At 37.1% G+C, this 20,660-nt stretch overlaps 2 protein-coding genes across 2 annotated transcripts; one reads left to right on the top strand and one right to left on the bottom strand.

Moving 5' to 3' along the window:
* The first annotated feature begins 48 nt into the window (after positions 1-48).
* On the top strand, positions 49-4,508 carry LOC113682564 (uncharacterized). Its single transcript, XM_027199725.2, has 4 exons — positions 49-186; positions 486-790; positions 1,880-2,015; positions 2,682-4,508. The coding sequence occupies exons 2-4, from the start codon at positions 719-721 to the stop codon at positions 3,908-3,910; spliced, it is 1,437 nt and encodes a 478-aa protein (XP_027055526.2). The 5' UTR covers positions 49-186; positions 486-718; the 3' UTR covers positions 3,911-4,508.
* LOC113682562 (77 kDa echinoderm microtubule-associated protein) lies at positions 4,509-20,651 on the bottom strand. Its single transcript, XM_027199724.2, has 20 exons — positions 19,183-20,651; positions 17,634-17,811; positions 15,951-16,083; positions 15,365-15,514; positions 14,873-14,948; positions 14,458-14,559; positions 13,942-14,040; positions 13,344-13,478; positions 12,832-12,931; positions 12,663-12,703; positions 11,922-12,041; positions 11,657-11,797; positions 11,025-11,156; positions 10,365-10,432; positions 10,199-10,287; positions 9,495-9,592; positions 9,142-9,229; positions 8,689-8,784; positions 8,139-8,272; positions 4,509-6,441 (listed from the first exon to the last, which is right to left on the bottom strand). Exons 1-20 carry the CDS (start codon positions 20,077-20,079, stop codon positions 5,737-5,739), a joined length of 3,582 nt encoding a protein of 1,193 aa, XP_027055525.2. The 5' UTR covers positions 20,080-20,651; the 3' UTR covers positions 4,509-5,736.
* Positions 20,652-20,660: the final 9 nt, after the last annotated feature.

The raw sequence follows: 20,660 nt of genomic DNA on the forward strand, positions 1-20,660 counted from the left end.
ATATGCGCGAACGGCGCGCGGCTCGTGCGGGTATCATGCGAGTTTACGCGCGGATGCGTGCAGGTACGTAAGCCAGGATCACTCTCGTGTGACGGTGGAAAAAAGCAAATATATAATTGTTGAACTCTGACCTCAGTTTGCTTCCAGAGTGGATTTCTCTGACATAGAATATTCAGTGAAGATCTGGTAAGTCATCTAGGGAAAATTGGACTCTTTTTCTCCCACTTATGAATAATTTATTTCATGGGACGATTTAGGAAAAGAAACTCAGACAGACCTTTTTATTTCAAGTGGAAAGCAGCGAACGTGCCTCGATCTTTGATGGATCTGAACGATTCTAGAATTTATCAATTTCTTGACACGCATCAAAACTTAGAAGTTCCTTTTGCAAGCTATAAAGCTTCACCAGTCAATTTTTCTCCATTTGACATTTTTTTCCACTGGAAACAGCAAAAATGAAGTTCTCTTTATTCTCATCTTTTTAGTTTTCAAGAAATTGGAGGTCCCTACTCGGTGCGTGATTCGTAAATTACGTCATTGCTTATTCTGATCGATTGCTGTTTTCTCATGGGCAAAAGAACACGACCGTTGACAAGCCTCTCGATTGTTGTTACGTTATGTAAGGAGATAAGTTCAAAGGGAACTGTACACCTTTTCTCCTGCCCTTCTTAGTGATCCGCTTCTTGGCATAGTAGTAAATAAACCTTCTCGTCGCAATATGCGAAATAAATCGATCTTCTCCACGTCTTCCTCGCCGGAATGGACTGGAACAGTGAACTCTGATAAAAAGGTTAGTAGTTATTTTTAAAATTTTCAGGTCTAAACGAAACATTTCACGTGCACCTTAACGACGTGAGGTCAGCTAAGCTTATTGCTGGTGGTGGATGCAATGATCGAGGATCGTTTTATTGGTTAAGACTCTTTTAGAGTTGAATGCTTGGTAAAATTTCCGCACAGCCCCATACTATTGTAAAACAAATCTGTTTTCCCAATGGCAATGTATTGTTTTAGTCATTGTTTTCTCTATTCAAGAACTGAATGCATAATGAAGTATGGGGCTGTGCGGAAATTTTACCGAATGCTTGTTCACCTTCAGCCTCGCTGGTCCTAGCGATCGTACGTACTTCATGTTTCTTCAAAGGTCACGAGAAATAAACTTGAGACCATGTACTAAATTCAGGCTGCGTGGTTGCGTAACGGTGTGTACAAAAAACTGAATCATTTTCGCTCAAACTGTTTTGCAAATTTAAAAAGCGAGGCATAAGATCTACTTTCGTCGCATTTCAATACGGTTGAATTTGTAGGCCTTAGCGATCTTCGAGTTTTTCGCGTGCTTATGTGTCGTACGGGAGGTGAGGGGGCGGTTTCGAACTTCCAGAACTTTATGTCAAAGCAACATGAGGTTTCTACGGCATGAAGTCGAATCCTGTTTTTTGTCTCTTCAAAGCAGCAATTTGCGTTTGCGAAGTATTAAACGGGTCAATTTGTGCCCATATTTAGTGATAAAATTTCCAAGTCCATCTACCTGGGTGGACAATCAACATTAAAAAAAATAATTTGTGACAGGAAATGGTCGTGATCACCCTTCTAAATCTATTTATGTACAGGAATCTGCGAGACAATGTTCTGAAAATAGATAAATGACTGGATGATAAATTTGCCCGGAAAAAGGAAAAGGTTCTAATAAAAGCAAATTAGTTTCTGTTCCAGTCAGAGCAAAATTGAGAGAACCGATTCAATCTGGTTGACAATTGTTTTTACCCTATGGCCTATTGATAAAGTTGCAATTCCCTAATCTCTTTTTCAGTGTCTTAATTTTTTTTTCAATGCGTTTAATTTTATTTGCTGATCTTTTTCCCACTTATTTTCGATCGTTTAGATGGCCAGCGCTTTGGATATTCACCGTGGCAGTAGTGAGTCTGTGAGTGTTCCCATTTTGAGAGCAACTGAAGTGGGTGAAAGATGGCCAGTATTATTGTGGTTCTACTTGAAGACATTGGGGCTTTATCATTCTGGTAAAGGCATAACTTCCCTTTTTATCTTTAAATCAACTTAAAGCCTTCTATAGTAAGGTTTAAGTTTCCTTCTTCTTGAAATATTTATGAAATATTTCTTGTTTTTATAATTAATGCTATTAGTATTCTATTGCATTCTTCAAACTTTATTTTTGCCAAGTTTTTCTGTTCTCAGATGTTTGGCATAAAATACCAAAGATGTTTCCTGATAAGTGTCATTCCATTTAAACATACGAAATTAACTTTTTTGAGCTGTACGTTTATGTTTCCTGTTTCTTAAAAAATAGCTGTTATTTGGTTTCCTTAACTTGTTAATATTCATCTGACTAGTAATTCTCCTATTACCTTCAATAATAACATCCTGTAGATTAGTTGAGAGAATGTAATATTATTCAAAAAAAAGCTTCCTTCAAATGTCAAATATTTCTATTCTAATCACTTTGTTTTCAGGATAATATAGATTAGTGAGGGAGAAGCTGCTTGTTAATCATTTTTGGGACTTAAAGGGATTATTACCAACATAGTTATACACTTAAGGTGAACATATGAATTATTAATCATTCTTGTGTGCTCTGAATACAGCAGAATGCCTTGTCAGTCATGTCATGGGTTCCATGTTCATTTTGATACCGTTGTGTTATATCTGATTTATCTTTCTCCCTTCAGGTTTTCTGGTTCATTCCAAACTATGCAACAGATGTGCAAAGTCAAAGACACACACTGCCCTCTACTACACAGATAATCAGTGTAAGGTGTGTGACAGCCTGACTTGGGATTACAAGGGTGTGCCAACTGTTGTCACTGATAATGAAATAGGCTCATCATTTCTGAACCACTGTGGTAGTGGATTTCTTTCACTGATGTGGCTCCTGCTTATAACTGGTATCACAGTGGCTAACATTGTGCTGTTGATTGCAAGGTATGCAAATTCTGGCTGTGATATTGTTCATGTGCTTGCTTGGATTGGAATGAAGCTGTTGCTCTACATTGGACCATTCATATGTTTCGTTTCTGTTGTCCACTCCACATGGCCAAGTGTATTCATGGGGAGCTGGTCAAATGCATTGGCTGTAGAGTTCCTTGTCCACCGGATGAGATTTGTCAACATGAAGGATAAGCAGTTTGCTGGTTATGCCCTCTTTCTTGGAAGTGTTGTTGTGATGGGCACCCAGTGCCTGAAGATAACAGCACCATATTTTGACCCAGAGCTGGTCTCACCCATGGTTGCTAATGAAACACTTTCTAGTCTAACAACCTTAGTTCCTCTTCACTTTTTTGTCATTGTAGAAGGTTACATTAATTTTGGTGGATTTTGCTACATAGTGTACCTTCTGCGTTGCAGCTATGAGTCGGAAATCAAACTGGTAACAAAGTTTCTAAGAGAAAATATTGACAATATTGATTTGTGCAGAGCTCGTTTGGCTGAAGCATTTGATGCCTACCATATATTCCGTGAATTTTCGTCAGGTTGGATTGCACTGAACCTAATTTTGTGCACAGTCTGTCTTTTCCTGGAGTTGCATGTGTGGATTGTGAAGACTGATCCACTTTCCGTTTTTCAATATGTGCATTCATTTCTGTTACTCTTCTTTTTAATGCTGCCAATCATCTCTCTTGGAAATGTTGATGTTGATTACTTGTGGAATCGCTTGGTTCGCCAAGTCAGTCGTCAGAGGAAGTCAGAGCAAGAAGATTCCTGGGATAAAATTATGCAGTTTCTTCAGGAACAGCGTGCTGGTGCACGTCCCTGGCAAGCCGTTTTGGCATTCTTCTTGTCAACTATTGCAGTTTTCTCTGCCATTCAGTTCAGACTGTGGTCAAACAATCAGAAAATCAATGTATATACAATGACAAATGGCAGTTTATCCTTAATGCAGCAATTTCATTACTCATGAAATTCAATTTTCAAATGGCATTTTTTGGCAATGTTTGATGCAAATACAATGGTTTTATACTGATCACATTCTTGGTAAGATTACTGGACAGTTAGATTTTTTAATTGTTTATTAATCGGAGGGGATATTTTTATTTGTTCAAAGAAATGATTGGGGCTGGAATGAAATGTACTCTTGAGGAGTTGGAGTCATGAGATAAATGTCACCTTTTCAGATTGTTGGGACTTTTTAACTAATAACAATGAAGATTTGCTTGGATGGACATAAAATTATAAGGATGTATCAGTAATGAGTATTTTGGAGAACTTGTTGTCTTTCATATCCTGTTCTTCAGTTAACCCACTAACTCCCAAGATCTGATTGTTGATTCTCCCCTCTTGCTTCTACTCATTCCCTGGTAAATTGGTTACAAGAGTTTGGTGATAGATCAAGATAGCAACTTCTACTGGATAAGTTTGAGTAGTCTCATTACCTGTTTGCTCAATAATGTCTGGATATTTTATAGAGAAGTTATTTGTTAATCACTTCTGGGAGTTAAAGGGTTAAGTAAATAAAAACTAGGAATTGTAAGAATTGGACAATAAAAACTTCAAGTCAATTTTTCAGATTATGTTTATTGAACTTTGTGGTCTGTTGATTTAAAAATTTTAAATTAGAATTTTCCTGCAGAATGCTCAATATAAACAGCTGAAACTTTCTTGGCTTTGTTATTATTATGTTACACAATCATAAACCTTCCATATCTTTTCTAGTAAATTGTGCAATCTTTTACTTTTGATAAAATATTAAATAAAAGTTTATTCACAATGGATACTTCTCACATTAACATATTGAAATTCTCTACCCTTCCATGTTATTACCTTTTTTTTCATTCTAATAACTTCTACTTACTATGTATATCAAAATATTTCCATCCCTATCAGGGATGGATCTACAACAAATTATACAGTAGAACCTCCCAAGGAAAACAAAATTGTTTGAGTTAGCAGAATTTCAAGCTAACAGGAAATGACTGAAAAATGGGATCAAGGAGATTGGATCTTGTTTGAGTTAGTGGGGGAACAAAAATTGGTTGAGTTAGTGCAGGTTTGAGTAAGCTGATAGTAAATAACCCAAAAAATAGGTAGAAGGAAATTAGATCTTGTTTGAGTAACTGGGGGGTTTGAGTTCACTAAGTTTGAGTTAGCAGGGTTCCACTTGTACTATGTGGTGGAGATGTACATTAATGGAGTGATTTTGTTTGCATTTTAATAAGTTCTTACAATACCGGTAAACAATTAAATAAATTTTGAGTGAGAAATTTTGAAATATATTTTGTGCCTTGCAAAGCTGTCAATGAGGTTGAGTGTATTCCATAACCTCTGATAATAACACATTTGCCATTGATATTAGGGGAGTCCTTGCCATGTAAAGACAATATTAAGTTAAATAAGCCAAAAGTACTTTGATAAATTGATTAACTTATCTATTATGTTTTCAAAGTCATCCTTAATATTAAAACCTTAGTTCAAAGGCTCAGTGGAAAAACTGAATGATGTAAATTTCTGTACATTCCCCCCACCCCACCCCTCCTAAATTGCCTTAGTTTTCCTGGCATGTGGCCTGCAACTCAGTAGACAAACAATGTCCAGCAATTTGCTTTTCATTTTCTCAAACTTGGGTTTTTGTTTGTTTGTTTGTTTTTCTGTAGGCTGAAAGTGTCCATCAGGCTTAGTGAACACAGGTCCCTCTTAGTTCTTGCAATTAATGTTTACTACTAATCTTAGTCTTCATCCCCCATTTCAGTGATACAAAAAAGTTTCTTTTTTAGTCTTGTAACTCTGCTGCTACCTCCGCTGCCTTCTGTCCCAATCTCTATCCTGTCCTCTTGCCATTGGGTGGTGGCTTCTACCCCCACCCTTACCACCATGTCCTTGATGCTGTCTTGGGCTTTCTTCATCAGAATATTGTTCCAGGTCTGCAGACTCTTCCTCAGGATAATCAGGAGATTGTTGGTTCCACTTTGCATTACTGACACCTTTATTTTTTGTCATTTTCTCTGAATATGATCCTTGCTGTGATCTAATGCTCTGGGTTGGGAAATTGCGTCTAGGACTTCTTCCCCCAGGTTTAGGATCATCCATTGGGTGACTGAGATGTGTCTTTCTTGTTGGATGCATTTGATTGGGGGGTTCCTCATCAGCATACCTGTCTTCAATGGGCTGTTGCCGCCTTATTACTTGTTTGCCTCTTGCTGCATTAGTATAGCGTTTATTATAGTCATTGTTCTCTTGCTCTTCAGCACTATAATCAGAATGGTAGCTCTCATTGTCTGAAAGTCTTCGCCTTTCCTTTGGACGCCCACCAGTCAGGACCATGTTGTTTTCCATGCCATACTCCTCCTCCTCCTGAAAGACAGGAACCTTTCCCTCTACTGACCACTGAAGAATACAGAAATCACGACTGCCAGTTGTTATGAGGTAGGTGTCTGATGATAGGAAGAGCATCCGTGTGACAGGACAGCTATGACCTCGCCACTGGTGATAGTGAGCCTTCAAAAAAATATAATCATAAATGAACAATAATAATACTGACAAGTGCTATTGGCCAGGTGAGATGGTATTGAAAAGGGGTTGTCAGTGACAGGGACTAAAAGTTCAATAACATGTGACTAGATAGAAGTCTTCATTTAAGTCAAGTGTTGAGTCTGGTTTTTGATAACTACTGATTTTCAATTACCGTAATTTCCGGTCGATTACCCGCGGGTAATCTGTTGATTTTGCATTAAATCCGCGCCACTGCGGGTAATAGGGAGGTGCGGGTTATGTGACAATTTTAAATTCTTCTGGAAGTTGAATTGAAAAAATTTCTCACCTACCTGCGTTTCCACCTCTCAAATGAATTTTATTGTATCAAAAGTGCCACAAAGCGGCACGAAAACATGATGCCAACTCGAGTTTATTTCACGCATAATTAGTTGCGTGACAAACAAATTTTTATCGGCACGCGTGAAAACAAAACCTTGATGGTGACAAAAATAATCCAAGGATATCCGGCGCATCAGTAACAAATTTCCAGTTTTCACTAGCTTGAGCTAAAGAGAATTTTCCCGTTTTAAGGGACTTGTTAGGCCCAGTAGAACAGGAGATATCGATTTTTTTGAGAAATTGCCGACAGTAATTTTAAATCCCAAATGCATCACCAGAATGTTGAAAATAATAGGTGCGAAACTTAACTAATTTCGCGCTGAAAAAGTATTTTAACGACAAATGAACAATGGATATTGCTCATTACGCTCCTACATGCTATAAAAAGGTAACTGACTGAATAAGAATTATAAACCTCGATCATTCGCGATAAGTGTATCCACGAGTCACCAATTAAGTTAAAATGCCTGCTGTGAAACGCCCACGTCACAGTTTTACGTTTGATTATAAGCTTAGAGTAATAACTCTTGCCGATGAAATCGGTAATAGAGCAGCAGCAAGAGAATTTGAAATTGATGAATCCATGATCCGTTACTGGCGAAAGAAAAAGAAAGTCATGGCAAAACTACCAAAACGTCAGCGCACTTGCCGGACTGGTATCGCAAAGTTTCCCGCATTGGAAAATGCCTTGAAGGAGTGGATTGTCAGCCAAAGAGAAAATAGCCGTGCTGTCACTACCGTCATGATCCGACTGAAGGCGAGAGAGTAAAGTATAAGCTAATATTGACACAGAATTGTGCACATGTCTGAATCGAAAAACCTGAAATGTATCGCCTTAATGTCACGTTTTCGCCACCGAAAAAGTTGAATAACAACGTGCGGGTTATCCACCGGTGCGGGTAATCCGTTGACTTTTTTTTCCGCCGTATGCAATAATCGGCCGGTGCGGGTAATCGGCCGTGCGGGTAATCGACCGGAAATTACGGTAGTTGAAATAAAATGTTGTACAAGCATCAATTACTGTCCCCAACACAGCCTTTTTTTGGACTACCCTTATAATTAAGCAGGTAATCACATGAAATCATTGAAAGTTACTCCACCTGTTAACTAGATAACAGCAATTTCACTTTTATTCATAAAAATTATAATAATTTCAAGGAAAAAGAAATACTAACATCATGATAAAATACAATACACATATAGAAATACGCCAAGTCTTATTTTGATCTAGACTTTGAATTTATCCTCATCTTGAAGGAGTCTTCAACATCTTAGTTAAACTTTACGGTTACAAAGACTTCAATAAATGACCTATCACTCACCCCTGGTTGACTACATGGGAATCTAAACAGACGGATATATCCCAACTCATCTCCTACAGCAAAAATATCACGTGACCATGACATGTCAGAACTATTCACTAAATTTCCATCATCTGGTTGAGAAGGCCACACTCCTGCATAAGTAAGTGATGAAAGATATAGGAATTATCATGAAAAAAATGTTTCAACTGTTAAAGAATATTCTCTACAGCTGTCAAAAATTTGCCAGCCATTGGTGCAGAGTTTCATAAATTTAAAAGAGGTATCATCCCTTGGATCTTTGTACATTACAATAATTCTCTTTATTAATGGTTTGTACTAGCATTTTCTCACATTTTCAGAGCAGTAAACTGAACTATGTTATTGATAAATATCTTTGTCGTTTTGCCTTTCCAAAGTTATAAACTTTACATGAGACATTGGATTGGCTTTGACTTAAGACCTCATGTTCTTACCATCTGTGTAGTCTAATACGAAGGCTAGGAAAATGGTAAAATTTTTCTCACAATTTCACATTTTTCATCCAGCACCCACTTTCCCCATTTCATACCTGCTACATCATATCCTAACATGACATTTCTTGTGGACCAGTCAATATCGCGGATAACATCTTGTGACTCTTCTCTCAGAAATCCACCAATCTCCCCTGAAAAAGAGTATTAGAAGCACATTAACTGAGGTATAAAGTTAATTCTCCCAACTGAGTATATGGTAAATTTCTTTGTTATTCTGTCGAGCTGATATTACCTCAGAGATATTATTTTCATTTTCTTTATCCAATTGAATGAAGGTTATTGGACAGTCACTTTAGGAAGGACTGGCAGATGAAGTTTCTTTAATTCCACAAGATTTATGCTGAGCAACATTTACTTTCGCATTGGTAAGAGGAGGAACAGAAAAACATTTTTAATTGCCACAGCAAAAGTTTGAAACACCATGGTGGGAGTTTACACCACCATGGTAAAGGTGAGGTGTATATTATAGATAAACTTGATTCACTTACAAACAATGTGTTCGTAGTCAACAGACAAACTCTGAAGGAAGCAGCCATCAAGAGACCAATCCAGAAACATAATTGGTTCGCTATGCCCCTGTTGGGAGAGAGAGAGAGAGATGATTGGATTCTTCCCAATAAAATTCAAATGCTTTTCTTTCAGAAAATAACAACTATTATTTACAGCTAACTACAAATTGAAATTTTGAACATCTTTTTGGTCAACTTGCCCTTCACCAGTTGGTCTGATGAAGGGCTAAAGCTTGAAATATCAGCTTCAAAACTCTTTATGTGGCCAATTTATATCATCAACTCAGTTGGTGATGATAAATTACATCTGACTTGAGTGTGTATGGACTTACCGAACATGTGCCAACTCTCCTGTAAGTTGTACCCTCATCATAGACTGCATGAACAGAAACATTGCCATCCTGAGAGGCAATAGCAATGTGCTCTCCATCTGATAAAAAGTCAAACAGTTTTACTTTTATTTATTAAGTTAAACATGTTTTATCATTCAGGATCATTACTGAAGTTCCATGACCTCACATTTCTCACTCATTTCATATCCAAAAAGAGTTATTGAAATAATGTTGTTCAACTGAAGATGATTAAGAATAGTGCTTTCAGTTAATTACACTTTAGCTACATGAAAATTTATCTTAGTCCATAAAATACTACTGAGCAGAGAATTAAGTCAATCCTATTCCTAGTTAAAGAGCTTAGAAATTAAACCAGCCTCTATCACAAAACAAACTAAGAAACTTCTCCAAACATCAAGTTCTTAACCCTCTACCTCCCAAGACCTGATTGATAATTCTCTCCTCTAGCTGCTACACATATCCCTGTAAATCTGCTACTGTATGAGTATTTGGTGTTAGATCATGATAACAACTCCTACCTGATAAGTTTGAGTATTCTCATTACTTGTTTACTAGATAATATATGGATATTATAGGAAGAAGTTACATGTTGATCACTTCTGGTAGCTAAAGGTTTAAAGCAATAAACTCACATGGATTGGTGCAGCCATGATATGTTTTAGTCAGGTGAAAAGTAACCATACCTTTAGCATATTCCAGATCAGGTAGAGGGTCTGTTCCATCTTGGAATGAAGCAATGTGCATACCCGATTCACACGACACCACAATCCACCTGAAAAAGTTGAAAATTTGGTGATTAAGCAGTTTCTAAATAACAACCAAAAAGTCTAATTTTACTCTAACTTATACCTTCCCACAGTTGTTCCCAAAGCTAACACATCACCAGTGGAATAGAAAGCTGCTGATTTGACAGGAAACTAGAATAAAGAAGATCAAAATTAATAATTCATTCAGTGCTTGAGATCTTCAACTGTCGATAGTCCACATGTCGGAAAAAGGTAATTAAAAAGGTTTAATCTGAACACAAGCTGAAAGGCCTATTCATCTGGTGCTTATCCTAGTTCTACAGCACTACGCACAGTTTGTTTAATTCCTCAGGAGAGATTTTAGTCCATCACAAGTTTTGCACCTTCTCCTCTTCTGCCCTGCATTTCATCAGCTTTCATCAAAAGAGCACTAATACCCATTTTCACTCCTGAGAAAAGAGAGTAGCAGGGATATTCAAGTGCCCTACCCAAGAACATGTATTGAATGACCGAGACAGAATTTCTCCTTACAGTATCAATGCCATACCAAGCAGACAAGAGATGAGAATAAATAAAAATATCAAATTGGGAAATTAGTAATTGATCCAATACCAAATTCTCCAAACAATGTAAGTATAACATCATATGAATTGTGTGGTAGACAGTTTGGAGAATGAAAAGGGAGTGAAAAGGTTCAAACAAAAGTTACTAACTCTTACTTAAAGGAATAAACATGGCTCAAGCAGAAACTGTAATAGCTTACCTCCACACTGATCGTCCAAATAACCTGATGAGTTTCAGCATCCCACAAAGAGACTGTGTGGTCAAGAGATGCACTGATAAACTGTGTTTCATTAGGATGTACAGCTAAGGCGTGAACTTCATCCTTATGACTCTACATGAAGATATAAAAGCTGTTGTTAAGCTCTAGATCTTTTCCATATGAACAAGGCATTGCAAATGAAAAAATCTCCATTATGGTATTTTTGATCTTCTGCAATTGCAGTCCATGAATTATTTTTGCTGTGTGTGATTGGTCTAAAACTGTTATAAAAGGTAAACAAGAAAAGTGCCTGTACATTACACAAATTGATAAATGACAAGTTAGATAATTATTGGTTTTTCACAACTGCTATATCTAGTACACTGGGAAATTTTTCTGTGATCAGTGCCAAGAGTATCACCTGCTTGAAATGCATGAATAGAGAGCCTGAGGAATTTGTGCAGAGCAACTTGAAAAAAGACTGGCTCCTATATAGATGTAAACCTCAAATATTGCACAAGGAAAGCAATTTCAAGGGACCACACATTCTGCATATTGATACTAGTGTCTCCATTTTTCTGAGATTTATCAATGGCAAATCAGTAATACCTAAAAAGGGTTTTGTTTCATACCTGAACAATTGGATGAAAGGTAGTATTCAGAGAGCCCTCTACAACATCATTACTTGTCACTCCAAGAATAACACTGATGTCATCTCCATGGCCTGAATGCAATGGTTCAATAGCACAGATTCCCCCAAAATTGCTATCAAGCTGAGAAATAACACCAAAATATTTTTAAGCTAGTAACATTTAATATAAGCCCCACATGCTCTTCTAGTGATGACAGTTTTTCCTATGAAAGAACAACATGTTGGATAGAAAGTGTTTTCCTCACCTGAATTTCGTGTAGTGGTGTATTAAAATATTTGTTAGCATCCCAAGCTTCAAGTCTGCCATCCAAGCCACCACTTAACAGAGTCCCATTTTCAAGTAACCTTAGACTTAGAATACTTTTCTGCAGATAAAAATGAAAAATACGATCTTAAGTTTTTGTATTGACAGTACTGTTATTCATGGATGAATGAAGGAAACGATTCCTTGGACGGAAGCAGAAAGAAAAAGAAGCAACATAAAAAGGAAGAAAAGAAGGACAAGAGAACAGAAAAATAGAATCAATAATGAAAAGAAAGTTGAAAAAGAATCACAGGGAGGGAAGATGGAAGATGGACAATCTGGATAGCAGAGAGGAGAGATTGGATGGAGAGGAAGGAGACATGACAAAGGAAGGAGAAGGGGAGGGTAAGGGGGGAAGGATAGGGAGTGGGAGAAGTAAGGAAGGCAGAGGGCTGAATGAGAAGGAAGGAAGACAGGGGGGAAGAAGAACACTGATGGTGAAAAGATTAGGAACTAAGGGAGAGAGGATAAGGATGGCAGGAAGAAACTAATTAGTGGTATGATACAGCAGATGAAAGGGAAAAAGGAAAGGTAAGGAGAATGAGATGGAAAGGAGAGATCAAAGAAAATAATAAAAATAGTCATATCACAGCTACTGAGATGGGCATGAGGCAAGGTGGATTTCTATGTGAATTCAATTATCAAAGTGACAAAATTTATAGTCTAAGGAAACAAATCTTACCTCATGTGCATTTCTAACAACAAACTTGATCTTCTTTGATACTGAAATCCAATGAAATTAAAAGACCCAAATTTAGTTTGTCCTTTTATACAATTCTATATGAGAAGATGATTCAACTTCATAGCAATAATAATAAATAATGCACTGGACTATTTTCATAAAAAGTTACCTTTTCCCCAAACTGTGATGGAACCATTAGAGTCACCGGTAATGACGTCTCCACTGGGTGAAAACTCTAAGCATGTAAAGTACTGGGGAATTTCATATTTCTGTAATGGTAAACATGATAAAAATTCAACAGTAAGGTGAAGAAAAACATTTTTGGAGTTTTAACCCCTAACGCCCTATCATCAGTTTGTATATTCTCCATACTGTTCTCTATACAGTTCCCAAGGTGTCAACTAGGAGAATTTGTTTAATAATCAAGAGCTTCTCTAGCTGGTGATCATTTCCCTTATTCTCAGGACCTTAATGTGTAATTCAGGGGTGATATTGTTAGGAGAAATTAGATGCTAGTCACTCTTAGAGGTTAAAAGGTTAAGTAGCTGGTATATACCATGCCAGGCCAAATAACATACTTATTCAAATCAGTCTTAGAATTTAAAACTACAAGTTGCAAGCTAAAAGAAACCTTGCGTTCACTATACAAGGTTCATGTTGGATGAGTACCAATAAATTCACCTCAAAATAGCCACTTTTCCTCTCTAGTCTTGTGTTGTGAAGTCTCCAGAAATAGACATGCTCCTTTCCACAAGTGACGAGAGTCTTGCTGTCATCAGGATCAAAGACGACTGCCACAATAGCATTAGACTGACCCTAATTTCCAGAAAAGGAATTCTTTAAGTCCCATCAATACTTAACACCTTAGCATCAGTATGCAAATTCTCCATAATGTTATCTATACATTTCCCTGGTGGTGGGGGTGGCCCTAATAACATTAAATTGCTCAACAATTAAGAGCTTTTTTAGTTGGTGATCATTTCTTAAATTCTTGTGACCTCAATGTTTGATTCAGGGTTGATATTGTAAGGAGAAATTAGATGCTATAGTCACTGTTAGGGTTCAAAGAGTTCAGTCATCACCTTGTTTTAGACCACTCTACACTGTCTAACAGTTTGCAGAGTGTTTGAACATATGGACAAAATGAATGGCCTAACTTGGTCTCAAGTTTTCTGTAGTTAAGTTTGTTGATCTGGCAGGAATTACAGATACTCTGATTTTTCTTCAATGCCCTAGGAAATTTAAGATGTACAAGCAAAAATTAATTCTGTCTTCACACCTTGCTCTGTTGTGTTATTGCTCTTTCTTCCCATTCCCACACAGTGAGATGATGCTCATCATCCAGTGAATCCACACAGGCCAGTTGTTTCCCATTATCCTGTTAACAATTTGAAAATAACCAGTAAGTAAGAAGCTGAGTTTTGTGTGTCATTGACCATCTTACCTGGCAAAACATCCTTATGCCTGCCAGTATTTCACTCAATTTTCATTAAAAAATCAGATAAGCAGTTGAAAGAGATGATGAGCACAGATGAGAACACATTTGTGGCGAAGAAAATGACTTCCCCTCCACAACTGATAGGGGAACTACCCTGGCTTTCGATTACTGTGAGAATGTTCAAATGTTGTTGTTGACACAGAGTGGATTTTAAGCAGTCATCATCAGAGTCAAGTGGAGAGAGTTGTTAATTTGTTGGTGCTTAGCAAAAATGATTTAGAACACAAGTAAACTGCTACCTGTGGGGCAGTGACTGCATGCCTGACAGAATAACAGTCTGAAAACAAAGTAAATTACCTGCAGAGAAAATGCTAAGGAGGAAACACTCAAACTGTACTCTTGAAGGGCCAGAACAGCTAATGTGATTAGTGTCTCTGCATCCCAGATCCTGATATGACTCTGTGCAAATTAAAGATATTTATAACAAATGTCTTGGCGGTTTTAACTTTTATGAAAACTATTTCTAACTTCATTTTACTTTAAAACCAATAATTTGTTGGAGAAAAGCCAGCAAAAAGGAAAACAACTTGGCTGTTTATCCACAATACCTCTCCTTGACTGGGAAACCCATCTACATTTATCCTAGTAACTAACTGCTGAAGATCGGAGCAAAGTGACTGATAAATTATCTAAGGACAAGTAATAACATTTTGTCAACAATTACTGATAATTTTAATTAGCATTCAATCATTTTAAAAGTGCTATAACTTACAAGTTCATTTTGGTCTACTGATAGCCCACATGCCTGTCCTGTTGCAATATACCACTGATTGGGATGAACAGCCATGCTGGGTAGAAGAAATTTATAGATATATTAATCAGTTACTTCTAGTTGTGATTGGTTTAGTTATGCATTTGGTTTGTAGGGAAAATGGTGCAAGTTTTCTAGACCAAACACAGAGAAGGGAAAGCGAACCCAAAACAATCCCTGATTACTTTTAACACTTCATTGAAAATTACTTTTGCTTGCTAACCAACAAACCACCATCTGCCTGCACCAAACTGTGCTGACTATTTGTTACCTCAATTTTCATTTAATCTTTGTTTTTCAGACCAACTTTTCACCACTATTAGAGATTGTTAACCAGTCAGAGTTAATAAGTGTTAAGTTTTCTAGAAATATAATATCTATCAATTGTAGGTGATCATTTTAAGCTCAAAATAGATGTCATGATTTCTGTATAACCTGCAGCACATTGCATACCATTTAATATCATCAGCATGTCCAGTGTAATGCCGCTGAGTGTTTGTTGACTTGTTATATATGACCACCATTGTAGCAGCAAAATAAAGTATTTCTCCAGATGGTAAGATATGTAAATTATTATAACTGTCTTTGCCATGGTATCCATATCTAAATCAAATGTCAAGGATCATATAGCAGCACATATAATTCTTTGTCACAGGTTATATCATTAACCCTTGAGGGAGTCTATCTTGAAAGGAGAATTCTCCAACTAAAATGTAATAGTCTCATTCAATTTTTTATTCCAACCTAGAGGACATTCACTGGTATCTTTATACTAGTCCCAAGTTACTTCATCTTTTAACCCTTTACACCCTAACATCAGTATGCATATTCTCCACACTGCTCCCTATACATTTCCTATGGTGCTGACAAGGAGAATTTGTTCTACCATCATGGGCTTCTTTAGTTGGTGATCAACTCCTTCATTCTCATGACCTTAATATTTCATTCAGGGGTGATATTTTAAGGAGGAATTAGATTTTGGTCACTCTGAGGGGTTAAAGGGTTAATGTAATATATGGTCTAAGTATAGAAAAGATACACCCAAGAGAGTTGCAGCTTGGAGTCTGGTGGTGATACTGGAGACTCATCAATTGTATAGTTATCCAAATCTGATGTGTGATGATAAGTATGTACACGTCCTTTTACTTTTATGGTCACAACTTGGCTTTTAACTGAAAAGAGAGAATCAAATGTAAGACAGCAGTTACATTATTGCCATACAATAATGGCCTTAAAATGCATGACTGGGTGTGCTCTAGACTCTTTATTTTCTAAGTATATCCAAAGAGCTACCATCACTAAGTGTACAATGAGGAACTCCCAGATGCTAAATATTCCTTTGTATAAAACCACCACAGGGCAAAGAACTCTCTACTTCAGGACAGTCACCTCTGGAACTCATTAGCCTCTACTCTTAAGTTGAAACTGACACTAAAGGACTTCAAACTTTGCCTGAAGAGAAGCCTTACCTCAAACCTTTTTAGAGACTTAATTGCTTTTGTTATTTTAATTTAATTAATTGATTAATTAATTTGATTATGTTATTTATTTACTGGTTAATTAGCCCATTAATTTATTAGTATCTAGTTTTAATTATTTCTTTATTCTGAAAAGCCCATTTGGGACGAATAAAGTATGTATGTATGTGTGTATGTATGTATATTATTTACACATTTTTTGCACAAAACTACAACATCAATGGACAAGTGTTTCTTATACTGAGATGCTCCTAGTGGTAAATTCTTGGCACAATCTTTGCATTTTTTTCACACTTATTTCACATGAAAATTTAACATGCATATGAAATTTTCCTTGTGAAATGCAGGTGAAAAACATTTGCAAAGCATGTGGAAAAGGTTGACCCTTCTTTACCTATTACCCTTGAACATAAGTACCTGTATGTATATTCACCTTAATGTTCTCTATACATTTCCTGTGGGGCCGACAAGGAGAATTTGTTCAACAATCAAGGGATTCTTAAGTTTGTAATCATTTCATTTTTTCTTGTGACATTAATAATTGATTCAGGGGGTGATACTGTAGGGAGAAAGAAGATACTAGTCACTCCTACAGCAGGGCATGAAATTGCACCTAATGCGACTAAATTTTTCACTTTGGTGACCAAATCCTGAAAGTTAGTCGCCAAATTGGCGACTAGAACGTTTCATCATAACCTTACCAAGAGATATAGTGAATTAAAAAGATTTGCAAAGATAAATCCGCAGCAAACTTCCTTGTTAAGTTTGTTTCCAAAATGTAGCACATGCATCTCAATCGATAACTAGATGCCATCTTGGATTTAGATGAGCCTGAACGTTGTTTCTCATCCATCCTAGTGTCCACTTTGTAGCACGTTAAAGATCTTTTCCCTAACTTAATTTTTGAGGGTCTATCTAGAACGCTGACAGCGTAAAGAAAGATTTTGTTTGTCTTTGAAAATGGCGACCAACTTTTTTAAAATTGGCTACCACTTTGAAGAATTTAGGAGCCAAGTGGCTATCAGAAAAAAAAGTTAATTTCACGCCCTGTACAGGTCAAAAGGTTAAGAGTATCTCACATGCCTTTCAACTGCGACAAAATGCCGAAAGACTTGCACTAGTGCATGTATGCCCTTTGGAGTCTAAATTGAAACGGACCAAACCTAACTTTTACATTCAATACTATTTCACTGCATCTAAGTAAAAATGTAAGAAGCCTACAGTTAAGGTATTGAGCCACATACCAGTTGATTCTTCCCTTGGTTTCTTCCTGGACTTTTGAAAACGATTTCTTTGAGGTGGAGATCCTGAATGGTTACTACTATTAGATGATGGATTAGACAAGTTTCTCTTAGAACCTTGTTCTGTGCTACTAGCAATAAATGTATCAGCATCCCGATATAACTGTGAGAGACTTTTTACCTGGAAAACAGAATACCCTATTTAACAATTAAAGTCTATGGTGCCATATATCTGTTCAGAAGTATATCATAGATTAGGTCAAAATGTGGTGAGAACAAAATGAGTCTCAGGTGCAGCCCAGTGTGTCACTAATATACTCAAAGAGATTTGCTTGAAGAAACAGCTTTCTACTAATTGGTATGTTTGACCATACAGATAGTGTTTGTCAGCCCATTAAAGAGCTGGATTTTCATCAAAGCAGTGCCAATAGTCTAGTCCCAGAAGTGATTAACATTAAATTTCTTCCTATGATATCTATACATTATTCAGCAAACAGGTAATGAGAATATTTAAACTTATCAGGTAGAAGCTGCTACCTTGATCTAGCACCAAGTTCTCGTAACTAATTCACAAGGAAATGTCAGGCAGCTAGAGGGGAGAATTAACAATCAGATCTTGGGAGTTAAAGAGTTAAGGGCCAAAAGGTAACTATTTTGACTAGAGTAACCAGCAACATGTTATCAAGTAGCTGGTGGAACTCCAGCAGTCATCTGCTTGTTTTGAAATCCTTTCCCAATAAATGTTTATCCATTTCCACACATCTTTTTTTAAAGATTACAATCTCCCTTCTTTGCACTGGTATACCAGCTCTCCCAGGGGTGAATTATGCAAATTCATTTAATTTAATTACACTCCCTCAAGAAATTATCCTCTTATAACAATAATAATTATGTTTCAAAAGATCATCAAAATTTTCCAAGGTAAGAGATCAATTTTGCAAAATTCACTTCATCTTCTAGACATCAATAATAAACTTGTGCTAAAAAACATGCATTAAAACTAGCAACCAAATGCTATTAATAATTAAAAACTAGTAATTTCATAATAAGCAGCCATCTCTATTCCATAATGTCAAAAGGCCCGCCTGCCTCAGTTCTTGACCGACTAACTGCTTTCATCAAATAGTTAAAAAATAATTTGGAAAAATATGGCAAGATAAGAGAGAGCATGATTTGATTTACCCAATTTAATGTCCATTTATCTATCTATTCGAGGACGGTGCTTGATGCATTGTGTAAAAGCAGACAGGTGGCTATTAAGTCTTGTAGACAATATTTGTCAACGAAATTAGACCGATCTGGTTTCAACGTTTAGGATAATTTTGGTTAAATTCCCTATTGCACGTAGCCTTTTTGTGTGATTTCGAAAAAAAAATTCTACCCATGACCTAAAAATAAACGAAAATCAAAATCGCTCAAGAGTTCCGTTAAATCGGAACGAAAAAGAGTAACTCTTAACGGTTAATCTATCTTTCACGCGGCAGTGATGATTTTGTTTTCGTAGGAAATCAGCGAAGCTTGCCGACTAAACGAAAATTAACTTAAGCCTCACCTTGATACCTTCTAAATTGCGCAGTTCCTTGACAGAGTACTTCAACATGTCAGAAATGTCCTTTAAAACAGCATCAAAACTTTTGACGGTTTTCGTGTTCAACAAAATTTTGCATTTCTTGTTTCTGTCGCGCTCACTCACGATAGTTATAACGCGAGGTTTCGGATTTCTGTCGGAATTCCCGCCAAACTTTGAATCCCTGCTAGAGGAAGAATGCGAAGATCCTCCAGAGAAGCTTTCCACATCAAGCGACCGAGGCTTATCCTTCATTTTTTCGCCGTAGCTAACATTTTTAATAAGTTGGTCTCCCGAAGAACAGATATAATGTCTTCCATCCTCTAGCTGGTTGATAGTTGTAATCACACTTCCACCTGGCGAGAACACATTTCTTACTCCGTACGGAAGTGGAATTGCCTTCGAAAGGTCATCTACAATAGTCTCGAAAGATCGGTAGCGTTGCCTAGTCACAACCATTTCGACGCCTTTGAAATGTTTGTCCCCATTTCGATAGAAAGTGATTTTCTTGACAGCATTTACTCTACTTTTTCGCTGGTCTCTAGCTGCTGGATCTGAGGTAGAATTATTAGGAAATTCAGGATTTGATGAGTTAAAATTTCGTGTTCTGAAGTTTCTGGGCTCGCCTGCGGTGAGCTCGTTCGCTGCACCTTCGTTGCTCCTTGCTGGCAATGGAATGCGACTATTGTAGTTAAGTTTACCATCTCTCTTTTGCGGTTTTCTATCCCTGATATCTCTGTCAATTTCTGGAAATCTGACATGATCGTTGTCTTCCAGATCGCTGTTGCTATCGGCTGGAAAAGGCGGTGCTTGTCTCAAGCCATTAGCCAACGCTCGACGTTGTTGATGTTGGTTACTGTATCCTCGTCCGCGATAAGACATGTTAAATCCACGAAATCATCATGTTTAAACACTTTTCAAGCAGACCGCAAAGATTCTTATTAGTTTCGAGTATTGAAATTTCCAGAAGCTCGTCAGAAAAATCGCGTGAATCCATTGAAAATACACCAATAACTGATTAGACTGAGATGACTGAAATGAAAATAACTAAATAAACTTCAATTCAGGAGTAGCCTTTTTCAGCTCTTTCGTACACAGCATTTATCCCATTCAACCACGCGATGTTCATATAATAAAGCCGTTTATCTCTTTAAGCTCGGCCTTGTGTACACAGAACTGACAGTTAAGACAACTTGTCGACTTTCGTTGTGGCTTTGCATTGTCACGCAGACATCCTTGAACGATTCTGAGGACCCTTTTGTTTACTTGCCTACGAAATTGATTGTTAATCTCTGAGAGTGTCCCTTCCATTGTTAAGCTAATCAACAGTGTCGTCAAGCTCTCGTAACTAAGCAGGTGTTCGACACCACATGAGAGAAATGATTCAAATGCAAATGCAGTTTCTTCAAAGCAAGCATGCATGACCGCCATTTTGACTTTAGTAGTGCAGCAATGAGAGAGGC

This window comes from Pocillopora damicornis, chromosome 8 (genome assembly GCF_964200805.1).
Source record: "Pocillopora damicornis chromosome 8, jaPocDami1.2, whole genome shotgun sequence".
Lineage (NCBI taxonomy): Eukaryota > Metazoa > Cnidaria > Anthozoa > Scleractinia > Pocilloporidae > Pocillopora > Pocillopora damicornis.

What these genes read in the sequence shown, in the direction of transcription:
- LOC113682562 (XM_027199724.2), bottom strand. Translation starts at nt 20,079, where the DNA reads ATGTCTTATCGCGGACGAGGATACAGTAACCAACATCAACAACGTCGA. An exon ending in CATGCTGATGATATTAAATG is followed by an intron (nt 14,949 to 15,364) that starts GTATGCAATGTG and finishes TCTTCTACCCAG; the next exon opens with CATGGCTGTTCATCCCAATC. An exon ending in TGATCTGGAATATGCTAAAG is followed by an intron (nt 9,593 to 10,198) that starts GTATGGTTACTT and finishes ACTTTTTATCAG; the next exon opens with ATGGAGAGCACATTGCTATT.
- LOC113682564 (XM_027199725.2), top strand. Translation starts at nt 719, where the DNA reads ATGCGAAATAAATCGATCTTCTCCACGTCTTCCTCGCCGGAATGGACT. An exon ending in CAGTGAACTCTGATAAAAAG is followed by an intron (nt 791 to 1,879) that starts GTTAGTAGTTAT and finishes TCGATCGTTTAG; the next exon opens with ATGGCCAGCGCTTTGGATAT. An exon ending in ATTGGGGCTTTATCATTCTG is followed by an intron (nt 2,016 to 2,681) that starts GTAAAGGCATAA and finishes TTCTCCCTTCAG; the next exon opens with GTTTTCTGGTTCATTCCAAA.